Source organism: Lampris incognitus, chromosome 14, assembly GCF_029633865.1.
Source record: "Lampris incognitus isolate fLamInc1 chromosome 14, fLamInc1.hap2, whole genome shotgun sequence".
Lineage (NCBI taxonomy): Eukaryota > Metazoa > Chordata > Actinopteri > Lampriformes > Lampridae > Lampris > Lampris incognitus.
Window position 1 is genome coordinate 27,790,267 of NC_079224.1, and position 15,885 is coordinate 27,806,151.

At 42.7% G+C, this 15,885-nt stretch overlaps 1 protein-coding gene across 1 annotated transcript in view; it reads left to right on the plus strand.

Moving 5' to 3' along the window:
• Window positions 1-15,885, plus strand: part of cntnap3 (contactin associated protein family member 3) — a 193,542-nt gene that overhangs the window by 30,933 nt on the left and 146,724 nt on the right. The window contains exon 2 of the mRNA XM_056293671.1: window positions 12,695-12,805. Within this exon, the coding sequence (XP_056149646.1) occupies window positions 12,695-12,805 (111 nt within the window). The remainder of the gene's footprint in view (window positions 1-12,694; window positions 12,806-15,885) is intronic.

The window sequence follows — 15,885 nt, forward strand, 5'->3', positions numbered from 1 at the left end:
ACCAGCAAGACAAAGATGAGGTCAGGAAATAACAAAGCTGGGAACAAAAACACTAGGAAACAAGACACTTGAAGAAAAAAAACAGACTGGATTGTTTGACATGGATTACACAGGTAATACAGACAAGTTGAACACACAGACTAAAATGCACTAGGGAGTAAATGAGGGAATTGGGGGAACAGGTTTGGGTTACACAGGGTTGACTAATGACAAAACCAGGGGCAAGAACTGACATGACAAGAAAGGTGGGAACTTCAAAATAAAACAGGAAGGACAACAGACAATGACTAAGGTAATAGGCTGACTGACTGAAACAATGGAGGACAATACCTGCCGAAAATAACTGACTGAACTAAACTAGGAGGCATAGTAAAATGACTGGCTGGACTGAACTGGGAGACAGGGTAACAGTTTATATTTTAACAATGGGTGGGCTGGTAGGAACCACCTGATACTCATCTCAAACTGAAGGGGAATTATACCTCTGAAATGGTCCAGCACACAGTAGCAGGGTGAAAGATGCAAATAGGAGCCGCATATACAACCAAGTTGCAAGAATCGCATACAGGAACATTTGCACATCTCCCGTCTTGACCCTCCCAAGTCCAGATTGGAGACAGTGCAAAGGATGGTTGAGAATGACATACCTAAGATCCTGTGGAACTTCTACATGCAGACACATAAACGAGTACTGTCCAACCAACCGGACGTTGTGATAATAGACAAGGAATAGAAAGCTGCAGTGGTGATAGATGTTGCAATCCAAGCTGACAGTAACCTCAAGAAGAAATAAATTGATAAGCTGGAGAAAAACTAAGGGCCGAGGGAGGGAAGAGAGAGGATGTGGGAAGTGAAGGCCAAAATGGTCCCAGTGGTGGTAGGAGCATTTCGGGGCTGTGACCTCCAAGCTGGGAGAGAGGCTGAAACAGATTCTATGAGTAATATCTGAGATCTCCACCCAGAAGAGTGCGGGTCTAGGAACAGCTAAGATACTGTGCAGAAATTGCAGAACAGTTTAACACAAGCGGTCAAACTCACCATCCTGTCTGACTGTTAGTTGTTAGCTAGCTAACCAAGTCCATGTATAGTTGAGAGTAAGAAATTGCTGCCAGTGCCATGATATATGGTGACCGTAACAGACTACAATGCTGTAGTTTGCAACAGTACATGGACCCAACTCATTTATAGCTGTTTGTGTTTGAAGTCCCCCTAAAAACATGGCATCTCAGTGTTTTTGCATTGTTCAACAGCATGTGGTTTAATGGTAAACTTTAATGGTAAACTTTGGAAGCCAGTCTGGCCATACATGCATGTGAGGTAGCTAGCGTTAGCAGGTTAGCTAGCAAGCTAATACATTATGTTACTTGGATTTAGGTCACTCAGCAGACTGAAGAAATAGCTCCTTACCAAGCTGAATACATTACGAATATTAATAAAATAACTCTCCACTGTAAAAATCAATATTCCAACCAATGAAATAGTCACGAAAAAGAAATAGTCAAGAACGCAAAGGGAGAGGGGAGGAACGCGAAGGCAGGGGGGATATTTGTTTTATTTTGGTTTGAGATGCTGGTGCTGAATATCACATATATAGCACCCTTAAAGAACTGAAAGATTGAGCAAAAATCTGTGCCGTATGTGGGATCTGTTTCCCCCCGATTTTAACCTCACTTTGATACCAAGTCCAGGGATGCATTAATTGATTTAAGATTGGGTTATTTGGTTGCATGCAAACATGCTCATTTAGTTATTTAAGAAAAAAACTCCTTGCCATACCGTTACAGTCTACCTGCAGTCAGTTAAGACTGAATAGGTCACTTAGATGATGATGAAACGTTTTTCTCTAAATGAACATTGTGTCCAGATGAACTGATTCAACTTTCTGGGACCTTTTTTGAAGACTTAATCTACTTGGAGTCAAAGGTGTTCGAGGCTACTAGGATTAGTTTGCTCTGACTCATCATTTTTGTATCAACCACGAGGATGTTAAGAAACTCATTCTCTACAATAACTTTAATGTCAACAGTTTCATCAATCATTGGTTTTAATGAGGGCCAGCTAAAAACCAGGAGCAGCCAAACCTCGACCCACACTTCACCCCATCTTGTCTGCCATCTACAATAACATATCTTGTTATTTAGCCAGCTTGACTAGAAAACCTCTCTGTGTCAGGCCTCTTTTGAGACACAGCAGGTTACTTCAATTACTCAGTTAGATAACATCCTCTGCTGGAGGAGATGCTCGTTTCACTTAATGGACATGAGGATAAAAATCTAAACCAACTTGTTGAGACAGCTCCTTGTAATGTGTTTCTAATGAACTCCCAAAAATAGATTATCACATATCATACACTTTTCTTTTTTTTTTTTTTACTGCTGACATTGTACTTCAGTTCACCCTGGAAGGATTAATTTGGAGCCAAACTAGTCAAACTTGAAATAGAAGTTATGTATTAGAAATAATGTTTATATTTTCCGGGATGACTGCTCATGTTTTATAGTATAAACACACTTTATTCTGGCCTCATTATCCTGCTTACTGCTACATGGTCCTGAATGAATAAATAAGCCAGGGACTCATATTGAACACCACTGAACTCAGACTGTCTGGGATACATACAGAGCTCTGGACTGTTGGATCTTGGGTTGGCTTGTTTGTTGGGGGTGATGGATGCTGCTCATCAGTATTCAGGGTCTCTGGCTCTGTCATGGACTCCATGGACACTTTATTATTTCAGCAGAATGGCAAACCGGATACTGTAGAAAGATGGGCTGGAGGAGAAGAGGGCTCTCTCTCTCTCTCTCTCTCTCTCTCTCTCTCTCTCTCTCTCTCTCTCTCTCTCTCTCTCTCTCTCTCTCTCTCTCTCTCTCTCTCTCTCTCTCTCTCTCTCCCTTTGCCAAGTATTAGTTTGACACATCAATAGGGATTAAACAAATTTGATGTTGCCGAGGCTGCTGACAATCCAGAGAAGACTTTTTTTTTGACTGTCGGAGGACAATTTGTTATTTCAGCAAAATGATAAATGTGACACTGAGGATGAATACGTAGGTTGGCTGGAGCAGGGTGATGACAGCCAAGTCTCTTTGTGTTTCTCTCGGCCATGTTTTAGCTTCCTGTACCAGCAGTGATTAAACATTCACTTGATGGGTGTCAAGGAAGATATTTCACCCTGATGGAAAGCCATATTCCATTACTCAGATGTCAATGCAGCAGTTTCCCTGTCCTTGTTGGACGGGTTCTGTATTGCAGTGCGACTTCTCTCGCTTTTTTTTTCGTTTCTTTTTTTTACGAGTTTATCCTTAAGGATAAGAGAGAAGGAGGATCAGCATTTTATTAAATGATATTGATATTCTGTATTGCATTGCACTTCAGCCAGTGGCGACCTCCCACTGCGTTCTGCTAAGTAAGATGACAACTCCTCTCGAGAAATACTTCACTTCCTCCTCCCCCCTAAATCACTCCTCCTTCACTTCGGTGAAACGTTCTCTGCTATATCGTCTTACTTGAATTGCTCTGAAATGCTTGAGTCTTAAGTTTCAAAAAGGCTTTCTACCAGCTCCTTTTTCACTACCCAGCACTTTTCTCTTCTACATAATAATTCTTGGGTCAAAGCAACCATTTATAGAACCTCAGGTCAGGTTATTCTGGCTCTGACCTTTGCCCTTCCTGTTGTTGGTTGCTTGTGTAGTTGGTGATCAAGGAATTTAAACTCATCCTGCAGTTAGGCTCACCATAGCGCTGCTCTGGATGACAGTGTCAGCACAGTACATAGCATGAGCTATGTATTGTACATGAGCTATGAGCTATGTATTGCTATGTATTGTACATACATGGCATGAGCTCCAACTAAATAACAGGGTTGTATTTGTCTACCTTTCATCAACAGCAAAGCAGCAGTAACACTGAGAAAGAGGTATTGTATTGACTTTAGGCCGGTGTTACTCGGTGTTAGGAGGTGGTTGTATATCAGTGCATTAATATTCCTCAGGCTTTCTCCAACAGAACCAGGGTCGGTGTTCAGGTTCAGCGGTCGCGGGTCCAGAAGGTATTCAACATTTGGCACCTTTTCCCTCTGAGCGATGTGTGTGTATGTGTGTGTGCTCCATTGGTCACACCAACAGGGACGTCAGCTTTTAAATGCCAAAACTCCACCGGGAGAAAAATAAAAGCCTTGTGTTTTTTAAACTCCTCCACTCTTTCCATCAAGTATTTCCTGGGCGAGGCAGTGCTCTCACCAACCATTATCTCCTGTGGGATTACAGCGCTCCCATTTCACCTCTGTAAATTCCTATAATTTAGCTGCTTTTCACACTGAGGGCTCCCCCCCACCACCCACAGAGCTCTGTATGTGTCAGCCACAGGCCTGGAGGGACACACACCAGCAGGAGGATAGACGACTGCTGGTCTCCACCTCTCAGCAGACACCTTCTGATGGTAATCACATAGCAAGGATGCATTTCAAACCAAACCCATGGTCACAAAGCACCAGGATCAAATATGCATGGGGTTCAAAACCGCTTCATTTCTGAGAATCAAACTATTAAAGTTTTTTTTTTTAGGGGATTTTCCCCCCCTTTTTCTCCCAAATTGTGTCTGGCCAATTACCCCACTCTTCTGAGCCATCCCGATCTCTGCTCCACCCTCTCTGCCGAGGGCTGCAGACTACCATATGCCTCCTCTGATACATGTGGAGTTGCCAGCCGCTTCTTTTCACCGGACAGTGAGAAGCTTTGCCAGGGGGATGTAGCGCATGGGAGGATCACGCTATTCCCCCCCCGAACAGGCGCCCCGACTGACCAGAGGAGGCACTAGTGCAGCGACCAGGACACACATCCACATCCAGCTTCCCACCCGTAGACACGGCCAACTGTGTCTGTAGGGACGCCTGACCAAGCCAGAGGTAACACGGGTATTTGAACTGGTGATCCCCATGTTGGTAGGATACGGAATAGACCACTACACCACCTGGACGCATCCCCCCCCAAACTATTAAAGATTTAACAATATTGTGCTGTTGTAAAATCTGTGTTACAGAAAGAGCAATTAGGAAGCTTTTTGATAAGTAGTGCAGTATTTGGCTGTTTATTGTTATTATTATTATTATTATTATTATTATTATTATTATTTTTACATAGGCTGTATTATTTAAAGAAGCAAAGAATTTCACCATCAAACAAAAGCTGTCATGAGATAGTGTCAAAGAGAAGTGCTGGTGGCCTAAATCTCTGATAGCAGGAATGAATGGGTATCAACCCTGAGCACGCATGCATGGACTCTAAAACCTTATGTCCTCCTGCCAAAGAGCGTAACTAGTGAAGATAATCCATCAGGTGTCATTGTGGAGTGTGTGAAATGAATCTACGTTGTTTTGTTGAAGTAGTCTTCCCCTTCAAAGATTATCAACAGGCTGCAGTTCAGATGAAGAGGCATAAGAAGTCATTCTGTGCTTGAGATGAAGTGCACTAATGTTGACAGAGTAATCTAAAATAAAGCCGTGTTGTCAGAGTCGCGGGGCAGGACAGGGCGGCAGCTGACTGGAATGTGAATCATCGTAATTGGCTCTTGTCTCGCTGGTGGAGAACAACATCCATTAACAGAGAGGGTTGAGATGGAGGCGGTGCAGGTTGGGTTTTAGCTTGGTGCTGTACAAGAAACGGCAATAATATTTATCACGTTGAAGCGCATAAATATATGTGTATTTCTGTGTGGCCTACAGTTATGCTGTACAGACCTCAGTCCATCTCATAAAACAAACAATTGTTACCGTTTGCTTTTTCACTGTTTAGTATTATAGTCTCCCAGACTGATGAAGTTTAAACAAACAGTAAAAGAAACACATGTGGCAGTATGACAACACCACTTCTATGTGAACAAATTGCTGCACATACACGAGTGTGTGTCTATGTGTGGGAGGGATAAGAGAGGTCTATTGAAGAAGAGAGATAATTAGTGTGTTGTATTGTTAGTGTTATCAGTGCACTCTTTATAATGTATGCGTGTTACTGTGGTTCCTTCGTCCTAATATTCATTATATTCATCAAAGTGTGTGAAGCATGACAATGTTTCCCCTGACAGCACAGGTTCCCCCCAACAAGTAGCCAACTTGTCTTATTAATGATGCTGCTCTGCCTGCCAGCCAGCACACTATTCATCACTCCAATAGGACATAATCACACTGTCCACTAATAGGGTGTAATCACACTATTCATTTAACACACGGCATTTTTTTCCCTAAATCTTTTTGAGTTTTCTGCAGACATGACAAAGTAGTAACAACAATTGCGCCACCCCATGTTCATCATGGTCGCAAAAAAAAAGAAGACAAGTACAGATAGATATAATGAAGCGTAAAGTGGAATGAGAGAATTAATAAATGTAATAAACGTGATTAACTGCAGCAAACAACCAAATAACTAATTCCACCCATCCATTACCCGAACCGCTTATCCTGCTCTCAGGGTCGCAGGGATGCTGGAGCCTATCCCAGCAGTCATTGGGCAGCAGGCGGGGAACCACCCTGGACAGACCACCAGACCATCACACAGGCCTGACATACACATGCACACACCCACACACCCAGGGACAATTTAGTATGGCTGATCCACCTGACCTACATGTCTTTGGACTGTGGGAGGAAACCGGAGCCCCCGGAGGAAACCCACACAGACACGGGGAGAACATGCAAACGCCACACAGAGGATGACCCGGGACGACCCCCAAGGTTGGACTACCCTGGGGTTCGAACCCAGGACCTTCTTGCTGTGAGGCGACCGCGCTAACCACTGCGCCACCATGCCGCCACAATTAACTAATTAATAATTGAAAATAAAATAGCAATAATAACAATAATAATAATGATAAAATTGTCTAAATTTTATTATCGGCGCCATCATTCTGCCACGTTGGCGCAGTGGTTAGCGCAGTCGCCTCACAGCAAGAAGGTCCCTGGTTCGAGCCCCGGGGTATTCCAACCTTGGGGGTTATCCCAGGTCGTCCTCTGTGTGGCGTTTGCTTGTTCTCTCTGTGTCTGCGTTGGTTTCCTCCGAGTGCTCCGGTTCCTCCCACAGTCCAAAGACATGTAGGTCAGGTGGATCGGACATACTAAATTGCCCCTAGGTATGAATGTGTGTGTGTGTGTGTGTGTGTGTGTGTGTGTGTGTGTGATGGCCTGGCGGTCTGTCCAGGGTGTCTTCCCACCTGCCACCCAATGACTGCTGGGATAGGCTCCAGCATCCCCCTGACCCTGAGAGCAGGATAAGCGGTTTGGATAATGGATGGAATGGAATAATAATAAAAAGGCACATAGTAGAAGATAGTAGGTAAAGAGGATTGTAGGGAAGGAATAGTGAAGGACCCTCTCTCTCGCACCAGAAAGTTCAACTTGGGAAACACCCTCAGCACCAGGAATGATAATGAGGTTGTTGATAAAGTCTAGTAGAGGACTCCAGGTCTTGTGAAAGGATTTCAGAGATCTTTACAGTGAGAATCTTAACTTTTCCAGTTCAATGCATTGTAAAACTTCCTGTATCCACCTGTCATGTGTTGGGGGGGAGGCATGTTTCCATTTAAGATGATTGGAGCATCTGGCCAACAGAGTGGTAAAGGTAATGACACACTTAATAGTCGTGGGCATATTCTGAGTTGAGGGAAGACCGAATAAAGCAGTCAGGGGGCTTGGGTCTAAATTTGTGTTTAGTGCCTGTTCAAGAGTTTTAAATACATTGGACCAAAAGTCAGTCAGCCCCAGGCATGGAGATTACTTACATCTATTACAGGCATTGCTTGTATTGGGAAATATTTTTGCCAATCTAGCGTTGGTGAAGTGGGCTCTGTGAAGCAGCTTGCACTGCGTTAGGCCATGCCTGGGGCTTAAACATGAAGTGTGCACCAGACCGAGAATGTCACTCCACTGTCTGTCGAAGCTGTCAACTCCCAAGTCATGCTGCCAGGAGTTTTTGAAGGATACAATGAAGGCCAGATTTAGGGAGTCAATTTTTCCATAGATAATAGATAGCTGATTTTGATCAAAGTCAAGGGTGAGAAACTGGGCAATTTCTGATTCAGGGGGGTGGTTAGGGAAATGGGGAAACTGCTTTTGAACAAAATGCCTTATTTGGTTAAAATGAAAGAGATGGCTGTTGGGCAAGTTATATTTAACTGATGGGGATTCAAAGGATGAGAAGACCCCATCCTCATATTGGTCATTAATTGTTACAAGGCTATTGGTTGACCAACTATGGAAGGCGGGCTCAGAGCAGGATGGGGAGAATAAATGATTATTTAAAATCGATGTGTGGATCAAAGCTCTGTGTAGACCATATTGTGTTCTGAATTGGAGCCAAATCTTAATAGTACTTGTGAGAATTGGGTTGTTTCAGTTTTTATGGGCCACCAAGGGAAGCTGAGAGCAAATCACGGAGTGTAAAGAAGAAAAGGAAGATGATATTTCATTGTGAACCCAGGGAGGACAGGAGTCAGAAAGCAGGAGTTTATCAGTGTTACAGGCCCAGAAGGAAGTAGTGGCGGAAATTCAGAAGCACTAGGCCCCCTCCAGACTTGGGGAGGTGGCGAACTGATCTCCTGCAATGGGCAGGCTTGTTATTCCAGATAACACATTCAGCTGCTGATCAAGACTGGTGAAAAATTATTTATTAATGCAAATTAGAATATGTTGGAAAAGATGTAAAAATGTTGGCGGGATGGCCATTTTTGTAAGATTAATACAGCCTGCAAGAGAAAGGGGAAGAGGGGCCCAACTACCTATGTCTGATTTACATTTATCTAGTAGTGGCTGAAGTTTTTTGAGGAACAAATCGTTGTAGGAGCTAGTGCTGAACACCCCCCAAGTATTTGAATCCCTCTAACGCTATCTTAACACTAGAACGACCAAGATGTTCATTATGACTGTTTTGGATTTTCAAAGTTTAATAACTTTGTGAAAAAAAGACACAGACCTGCCCCTCCCTGCATTCTCCTAAAATTGCATGTATTTGCATTAAAACGAGTTTTAGACCAATTGCACAAAAATGAAAAGTTATGATAAGCTCTACCTAAAATGACCATGACCAGTCAAAATGACCGCTCGTAATGCGTAATTTGCGCATGATCATGCGCGTCATGTCACTATTTATGACGTGTGTTGGTCGCATCATTTCCTTCGCGAAGATCATTGCTCTGTCCTAGAAAAAAAAACTAGCACTCTCCAGTCCAGAGTAATAGTCTAAATTTGATTTTTGATTATTGCCAACATGTGTGGTAAGAGATGCCGTTTCAGACGCACCATGACTACCACCAAGCCACTGCAGTATTTACAGGCGTTGGACAGAAGCCATTTTAAATTGCTTGAAAAATAGTGTCAAAAGTTGTTAAAATGTTAATTTTGGTGTCAGTCCTTCCCTAACGGACATACTAACATATGCAATGCATTAATATCTCAATTGGGCATTTATCTTGACAGAATATATGGTTTAAAAACTGTGGGCGGTTAAAGTGACCGCCCATGGTCGTTCTAGTAGCTTTCGTTGTTTGGGACTGTTTCGATATTTATTTTCAGTTCTTTTTTTACATTTCACTTTTTATCGGCCTGGTTACGTTTGTTGGATTAGCAATATATGTTTTCTGTTTTGTTTTTCAGGTAATATTTTCACTTTATCAATTTTGCTATTCAAGTTGAACCATGTCTCTCTGAAGTGTAAACTGTTTAAAAATAGTACTATAGTTATTTGAATGTTAATTTTGGTGTCAGTCGTTTCATAACAGACATACTAACATATGCAATGTATTAATATCTCAATTGGGTATTTATCTTGACAGAATATAGAGTTTAAAAACCGGCGGTCATTTTGACCGCCCATGGTCGTTTTAGGTAGGAGTGAAATCCCAGTCGTTCTAGTGTTAAAGGGAAATGTGGATTGAGGAAGTGTTTTTGCCAATTGGTTTACAAAAAATAATTCTCTTTTTTTGGAGATTTAATTTGTAACCTGATAAGTGACCAAACTGATCCAAAATTGGCAATATTGGGGGAAGGGAGGATATGGGGTTGTAAACATATAAGAGAAGGTCGTCTGCATAAAGAGAAGGTTTATGAACCAGGCTGTGACGAGGGATCTCCTCAAACCTATCATGGCTTTGGAGCCAGATGGCTAGAGGCTCGATAGCTATGTTGAACAACAGGGGAGAAAGTGGGCATTCCAGACGTGTCCCGTGCTGGAGAAGAAAAGGTGGTGATTGAGTGTCATTGTTGCATACAGATGCAAACAGGGAAGTATACAAAAGTCAAATCTAGGAGATAAATTTAGAGTCAAAGCAAAATTTTTCACTCCACCCTATCGAAGGCTTTTTCCACATCAAGTGATACTACAATTTTACGAGTGTTGGATGAGGGAGAAAAAAATAAAGTTATGTAGCCTCCTCGTGTTGAAAAAAGTATGTCTCCCTAATGTAAATTCTGTTTGGCCCTTTGAAATTATGGATGGCATTACACATTGGAGGCAGAGGGACAGGATTTTGACCAGTATCTTACAATCTACATTTAAAAACGATACTGGTCTGTAGCTACTGCAGGAAGTAGGGTTCTTATCTTTCTTCAAAAGTGAAGAGATAGACGCCATAGACCAAGTCACTGGTCAGCCTTCATGAAAGGAATCCTTGCACATCCTTGCTAGAATAGGGACTAATAATGGGGAATACACCTTTTAAAATTCAACTATGAAGCTGTCTGGGCCTGGGGACTTCCCGTTTTGCATTGATTGATCGCTTTTTGTATCTCTAGGGTGGAAATGGGTTTACCTAATTCCCTGGCAGTGTTTTCATCTATTTCGGGGTATGTTAACGAGTCATGGGGATTTGGGATCATTGCAGAGATCAAGGGGCATTTAGAGGTGTAGAGATTTGTGTGGTATTAAGAGAAAGACCCATTAATTTCAACCGAATCAGAGATAAGACTGCCACTGGGCAATTTGATTATGGTAATTAATCTGAAAACACTGACTGCACTGGCCTGGTGAGCTAGTAGCCTCCCAGCTTGTCCCCCTGTTCAAAAAAACGTTGCTTGGATTGTCTCAATTGTCTCTCTGCTATGTGTGTCATCAAAAGGTCATGTTAAAATGTAATGGAAGTCATTTTTTATAGGGGGTGGAGGATTATGTGCCATCAAGTTTGAGGAGCTCATCTGCGATTTCTGACAGCCTAGCCTTTTCAACCTTCGATAGCATATCTTCTGGATGAATCCAGCACAGCATCTAACACAACTATAGACCTGTTTCCATTAGGTTAACATTAAAGCGAACAGACAAGTGATCAGACTCCTTATCCTTGTGCATGTCATATTCAAATACCCCCAAATAGTTCTCCACTGGTTTATACTGGGGCTGTGATGAGGGATGTTTCTGATAGTCTTTACTGTTCTGCTATTCACAAGCATTCAACCTCTTTTTAACTGAGGCTGAGTGGAAAATCTCCTGCATTACTCCCCCTGGCATTCTCATTTTTGGCCCATTTCACAGTTTTCACTCAGGCTCAGCGATGGGAAACCTTTGTCCAACATTTTGACATTCTCAACCACCCAACATGCTATCAATGAAGCTGAGAGAGGACACTGTTGTTCATGTCCATTTATCTGTTTTTTCTCATCTACTCAAAAGTTTCAAACCAGAGTAAAACCTCATATTTTTATACAATTGTGACTGTTTTGGATCACAAAAGGCTACTAAGTGAATTTACCCCCTGCCAATATTCTCTTCCATTCTCAATAATTCAACATGAATCAACATTTAAAGAAAAAATAACGAATTTTAAAGGCATTTTTTTCACCAAGGGAAAGTTAGACCTATTGTTACATGACTAGAGTCCTCTCCTTCTGATCAACCACCTCTTATATTCTGAGATGTTCAACCACACAATGGCTTTTAGGGGTGGGACTGCAGGGGATTTTGCTGCCCAGCCATTTCTAAAACCTGACTCTTCTGAACCACTGAGTGGTTTATTACTCAGGATGAGCGCTTGGACCACAGTGCAACCACCTTTCATTCTTAGTTTATTTTCTTTACTCAGGTCAGCAGATGGGAAACTTGCTGCATGGTTATGTCTTGGTCCAGCAGGCTCTGATCTGAAGATCGTTTTCAAATGTTGGCGAACTGAGAAGCATACATTTACATTTGTCAAATCTGTGAAACTACAAGACAGAAATGGCAGGAATGACTGAAATCAAGTATTACTGGAAAATCCTCCTTAATGAGAAGCTTGAATTCATTACTTCTTTTTTTTTAGCAAAAAGAATAGGATAGTTTTAATCAGTGGAAGAAAACTCATTAAAACTATTAAAAGTACTGGCTCTTTGGGAAGCTAACTCATGAATGGCACCAATGTGAAATGGTTTACGTACAAGGTTTGGTGGGTAATCTGTAGGGTTTTGCACGTTATATATGATACTACAAATTTTCAAAATGATTTGGTAGATAGTTTGATGTATTATTTGACCATGTGAGCCAGTGGGGTTATGGCTTACCAAGGTCTGAAATTTGAAATTTGGTGAAAGTCATTGAAAGCCCCCCCCCCTCCACCACCACCACCACCACCACCTAATTTAACTAGTGGATCTCTTGTTAAGCTTTCATACATTATTTAGTAATAAACTTATTCTAAACCCTAACACTTATATTTTTCTTTTTTGTTCTACTTTGTGATTGATCGACAGAGGTGTGTGACAGCCCACTGGTGTCCAATCTGTCACCGTCATCCTTCAGAAGCTCCTCCCAACTTTCCAGCAGCCATGGGCCAGGCTTCGCAAAGCTGAACAGGAGAGAAGGTGAGAAAGAGTTACCGCTGTTGGTTTTGACTGGACCGAAGTCAAGATTGAAAATAGCTACAGAACATAAAGGCCCTTGGCTTAAAACTTGGCTGTGTGCTATGCAAGATCTCAACTTTTTCACTGATACCCACTGTCAAAATGCATGAAACAAACTAAGACATATGTTTAAGCTAAACTGGATGCAGGCACTCTCATTACCTCTACAGGGAATTATTTGACTGGGATAATCGTGATTTAGACTTAATATAAATTGATATTGATTTTGTGATATTGTCATGCCTGGTTGTGTGGTACTTTAATGTAGTGGTATTGTCCAGAAACAGGACCTCCTTCTTGAGGCTGGTGAATAAGGAGCAGGGAGTCTGACAGAGAGTCAGCAGTCCTGATTTCAGCTCCTTGTGTTACTGAGGAGCTAATCTTCTCTGTAGATCCCTGTTCACCTCAATGCAGCAGAGAGACCCTGGATAACAACAGGAGGCAGAGCAGAACACATCAGACACAGTCTCAGATGGACTGACACATACAGACAGATGTATCACTGGTGACTAGGCTAATCACTCTAATCTCTGAGAGAGAGAGAGAGAGAGAGAGAGAGAGAGAGAGAGAGAGAGAGAGAGAGAGAGAGAGAGAGAGAGAGAGAGAGAGAGAGAGAGAGAGAGCAGGAGAATTAAAGCAGGTCAAAGTGAAAGTAAGACAGACAGTGACTGTGACCAGAGTGAAAGAAGGAAATGGATAAAAAGGGATTCAGGGCAATAATTTCAACATCATTTCAAAGGAGGGAAGGGAAACGGAGGGAGTAAAATGTATTCCCTTCCATCTGTGTTTTATATAGGAGGATATTGGGCGTATATTGGAGTGGTACATCACAGACTCCCGAGGAGGCCCCCTCCATCTCTCAGAAGAATAGATCTGAATTGTGATTGCTCCACAGCCAAAATAAAACCCCGGGGGGGGGGGGGGGTGCTGGATGCTGATGTGTGGCTTTGAGAGAAAAAATAAAAAAGAGAGGTTGTTTTGGAGCTTTCTGATTGGAAGGGGATGGCTGGTTTATCCCAGTATCAAAACCCAGAGTGAGCTGGGAATCTGGGGTGCTTCTCTTTTTTTCTTTTTCTTTGTCACATAATCCAGATCTGAATGGATTCAATCTCGGTGTGTTTAATGGTAAAGGCTGTAAGCAAACATAGAGTCTCCATTCCCTCATTGCAGCTGGTCCACTCTCCCTGTACACTTAACTGTCTTTGATCTGGGTCAAGATCATGATGTGTATATATATATATATATATATATATTTCAGGTTCTTGGCCCTTGTCGATGAATGTCTTGTAGCTCAGATGTAGAAGGTGAAATCCACAGCAACCCCAGTAGTAATACGAGAACTAGGGGCTGTGACCCCCAAACTGGGAGAGTGGCTCCAGCAGATTCCAGGAAGAACATCTGAGGTCACTGTCCAGAAGTGCGGTCCTAGGAACAGCTAAGATACAGTGCAGAACCCTCAAACTCAAGGCGTCCGGTAGAGGACACGAGTTTGAGGAAGACACACACAAAAAGGGTGAGAGGGAGATTTTCTTTCTCTTTCTCTTTCTCTTTCTCTTTCTCTCTCTCTCTCTCTCTCTCTCTCTCTCTCTCTCTCTCTCTCTCTCTCTCTCTCTCTCTCTCTCTCTCTCTCTCTCTCTCTCTCTCTCTCTCTCTATATATATATATATATATGAGAGAGAGAGATGGGAGACCTCCAGGGAGAACTAAGTTGCTGCTGGAAGTGGTGTTGGTGGGCCAGCAGGGGGCAGTCTTCCCTCTGGTCCTAATGAACAAATCCCAGTGCAGTGATGGAAACACTGTGCTGAAGGATATGCTGTCCTTCAGATGAAATGTTAAACCGAAGTTCTGACTCACAGTGGTCATTAAAGATCCCATGGCACTTTTCGCAAAGCGTAGGGGGTTCCCCAGTGTCCAGGCAAAATTCTGAACCTGGCTTTCTCCATCTGGCCACCTAATCATCCCCCCATGTAATTGGCTCAATGATTTTACTCCCTCTCCACTTCAAGCTGATGTGAGGGAAGCGTTTTGGCACAAAATGGGTACAGTGCATCACTCAGGTGGGTGCCACATATTGGTGGTGGTTGAGGTGAGTTTCCTACATTCACTGTGAAGCCCTTTTGAGTATCAAGATAAAGCGCTATATAAATGTAATCCAATATTACTACTATTATTCATTAACTGTCTGTTTACTGTTTTACTGGTGTTATTTTACTGAACTGCACATATGTGTCTGTTTCAGTATGGGTTTGGTTCAGTGAGTACTTTTATTATATTGTAACGGACTGAGTGACATGTTGGTTTTTGACTGTTGCGATTGCTGGGATTTCCAGGATGTCAATGAGCACGTTGTATTCTATGGCGGTGGTTTGGATGAGATGGCGTACCTATGATTTGCAGAGAGTTAGAGAGGAATTTTGTGTTGTTCCCGTTAGATCTAGAGAGCAAAGTTCGATGATAAGTGGGAACCCAGTGAGTTGGGAGTGCAGAAAACTCAAGGTAAAGCAGAAAAGTTTTTGCTGTCATGGTGTTGGCCAGGGCCCACCGCAGCCTGTGTATTGCTGCTAATAAAGTGCTAGCAAAACCAGTTGATATCTCATAGCCTTCTTATTGAGGGATGCTACAGTTGGTGTCAGAAGTAAAAAGCTTCGCCTATGGGGTTTTTCATCGCCACTTGCTGACTTCTCCGCAACGTGCTAACGGGACTGCTGTGACTGTTCTGTTCTGAGCCAAACCTGGATAGGAGGCTTCTGGTATGCCCCAGTGACTATTGAGGGGACATGCTGTTCTGCGCTGGTTGACACTGGGTCTTCAGCATCCCTGATGTCGTCCGATGTGGTGAAAAATAGAACAATTGTTTTCCCCACCATAGTGAAACTTCAGACAGTCACCAAAGAGCGGGTTCCCATGGGGGGGGGGGGGGGGGCATTAGTTACTCTGGGGGTGAGAGAGAAGTTAGTTTGCTGATTGGTGTGGGTCGCGAACCTGGAGGACTGTAGACTGGGGCTGGATGTTCTCACATCATTGGACTATGTCATTAACAC